The sequence below is a fragment of the Mesoplodon mirus genome (genome assembly GCF_964341445.2).
Source record: "Mesoplodon mirus genome assembly, chromosome: 18".
Lineage (NCBI taxonomy): Eukaryota > Metazoa > Chordata > Mammalia > Artiodactyla > Ziphiidae > Mesoplodon > Mesoplodon mirus.
Window position 1 is genome coordinate 63,699,967 of NC_138994.1, and position 1,909 is coordinate 63,701,875.

General features: G+C 50.7%; 1 protein-coding gene across 1 annotated transcript; it reads left to right on the forward strand.

Moving 5' to 3' along the window:
* Positions 1-783: 783 nt before the first annotated feature.
* Positions 784-1,226, forward strand: CCDC182 (coiled-coil domain containing 182; the record flags this gene model as incomplete). Its single annotated transcript, XM_082603922.1, is given in 4 exon segments — positions 784-856; positions 859-893; positions 896-1,050; positions 1,052-1,226. Coding segments are annotated over 4 exon segments (438 nt in total).
* Positions 1,227-1,909: the final 683 nt, after the last annotated feature.

The window sequence follows — 1,909 nt, forward strand, 5'->3', positions numbered from 1 at the left end:
AACAGTAATAGGCTCACAGACACAGAAAACAAACTTATGGTTACCAAAGCAGATGGTGTGGAGGGGGGAGAGAAATTAGGAGTCTGGGATGAACATATGCACACTATTATATATAAAATAGGTAAACAACAAGGACCTACTGTATAGCACAAGGAACCATACTCAATATCTTATAATAACCTATAATGGAAAAGAATCTGAAAAAAAATACGTATAATTGAATCACTTTGCTGTACACCTGAAACTAACATAACATTGTAAATTAACTATACTTCAATTAAAAAAGAAATTAATTTTGTTATTGTTGTTTTTTAGCATTTTAGAGCTAGAAGTGAGATTACACATCATCCGTTACAATGTCCTTGCTTCACTGGTGAGGTACTGAAGCTCAGAGACCCTTCTGAGACCATCCAGGCCCCTTGCTGGGTGGGAGACCACCCGGCCTGGCCTTGCTCTGGCCAGTTTACTTTGGTGTGTCCCTCAGGACAAGGAATGATTGAGCTCTGGTTCTGGAACGGCAATGAACTGATGGGAATCCACACCTCAGGGTGCACAGCTAAATAGTTCTTGAGTAGGTGAGCAGACGAAGCCCAGGAACCAAGCAAGGAGGCTGCCAGATGCAAATGAGTGGAGTGTGGCTTTCCTCCTGGTTGGCCGGAGAGGCCCTGATGTCACAATATGTGGGGTTTCTCCACTCCAAAAGATTGTGTCTCTGGCCCCCAAAAAATTCACTCACCTGGCTGGTCCCTAGCTCCCTCTCTTTGTCCAAACGGAGGCGACACTATGGAACCCCTCTATCAGGCCGTGTCCATTCTCATGAAGGTGAACACCTTCCAGGGGAAGAAGATGGTGGAGAGCGCCTCCAGTCTGGAGACTTCTCGCTCCCCCAGTCGTGGCCCTCCTGCATCCAGCCGACCTGGAGATCCTGCAGCAGAAGGTGGCTGGGGTGCAACGGGAGCTGGAGGACTTCAAGAAGGAGGCACTGAGGGCCATCCATTGCCTGGAAGACGCCTTCTGCGAGATGAACGGGGCCCTGGCGCAGCAGGAGGGGCATGCGGCAGCGGCTGAGGGAGGAAGAGGACCGGGGCATCGTGCGGAGCAAGGTCCTCACCTTCCTGCTGCCCTGCGAGAAGCAGCTCCGGGAGCACTGCAGGCGGCTGGAGTGCCTGCTGCTGGGCCACAGCTGCCAGGCACTGGGCACCCCCGGGAAGATCCAGGCCCACTGAGGCCCCACCGGTAGAAGCCACGTTCCTCACCGAGCAGCCGAGTAGAAGATTCTTTTCGATAGAAGGACAAACCCTGAGTTTTGCTAGATTTGCTCCCCTTACCCATTTCCACTGCTTTCCTTCCACCTAAATACCACCTTGCTGAGAGGCGAAAAGACCCAGTATGTTCTTTCAGTGAAGCTCCGTTCACCCAGCATCACCCAAGAAGGAAGCGCTCCAACACTAAGTCTTTGAATGGCACCTGTAACTTTCACCTTTAACTCTTTACCTGTTTATAATGGTACTATTGCTCAAATGTATAACATGTTTTTTTGTTATTTTATATTTTTTGCGGTACACAGGCCTCTCACTGTTGTGGTCTCTCCCGTTGCGGAGCACAGGCTCCGGACGCGCAGGCTCAGCGGCCATGGCTCACGGGCCCAGCTGCTCCACGGCATGTGGGATCTTCCCGGACCGGGGCACGAACCCGTGTCCCCTGCATCGGCAGGTGGACTCTCAACCACTGCGCCACCAGGGAAGCCCTATAACATGTTTTTTTAATCTTCTTAAACTGATGGTGTTGAACAGATTTACCTTCTTTTAATGACTCAAGGCTTTCATGGCTTGTTACTTCATGCACGGTCTGCTGAGAGGGGTTGATCATCCACCCGAGCACTAAGTGGCCTCAGACTACTTTACTTCTG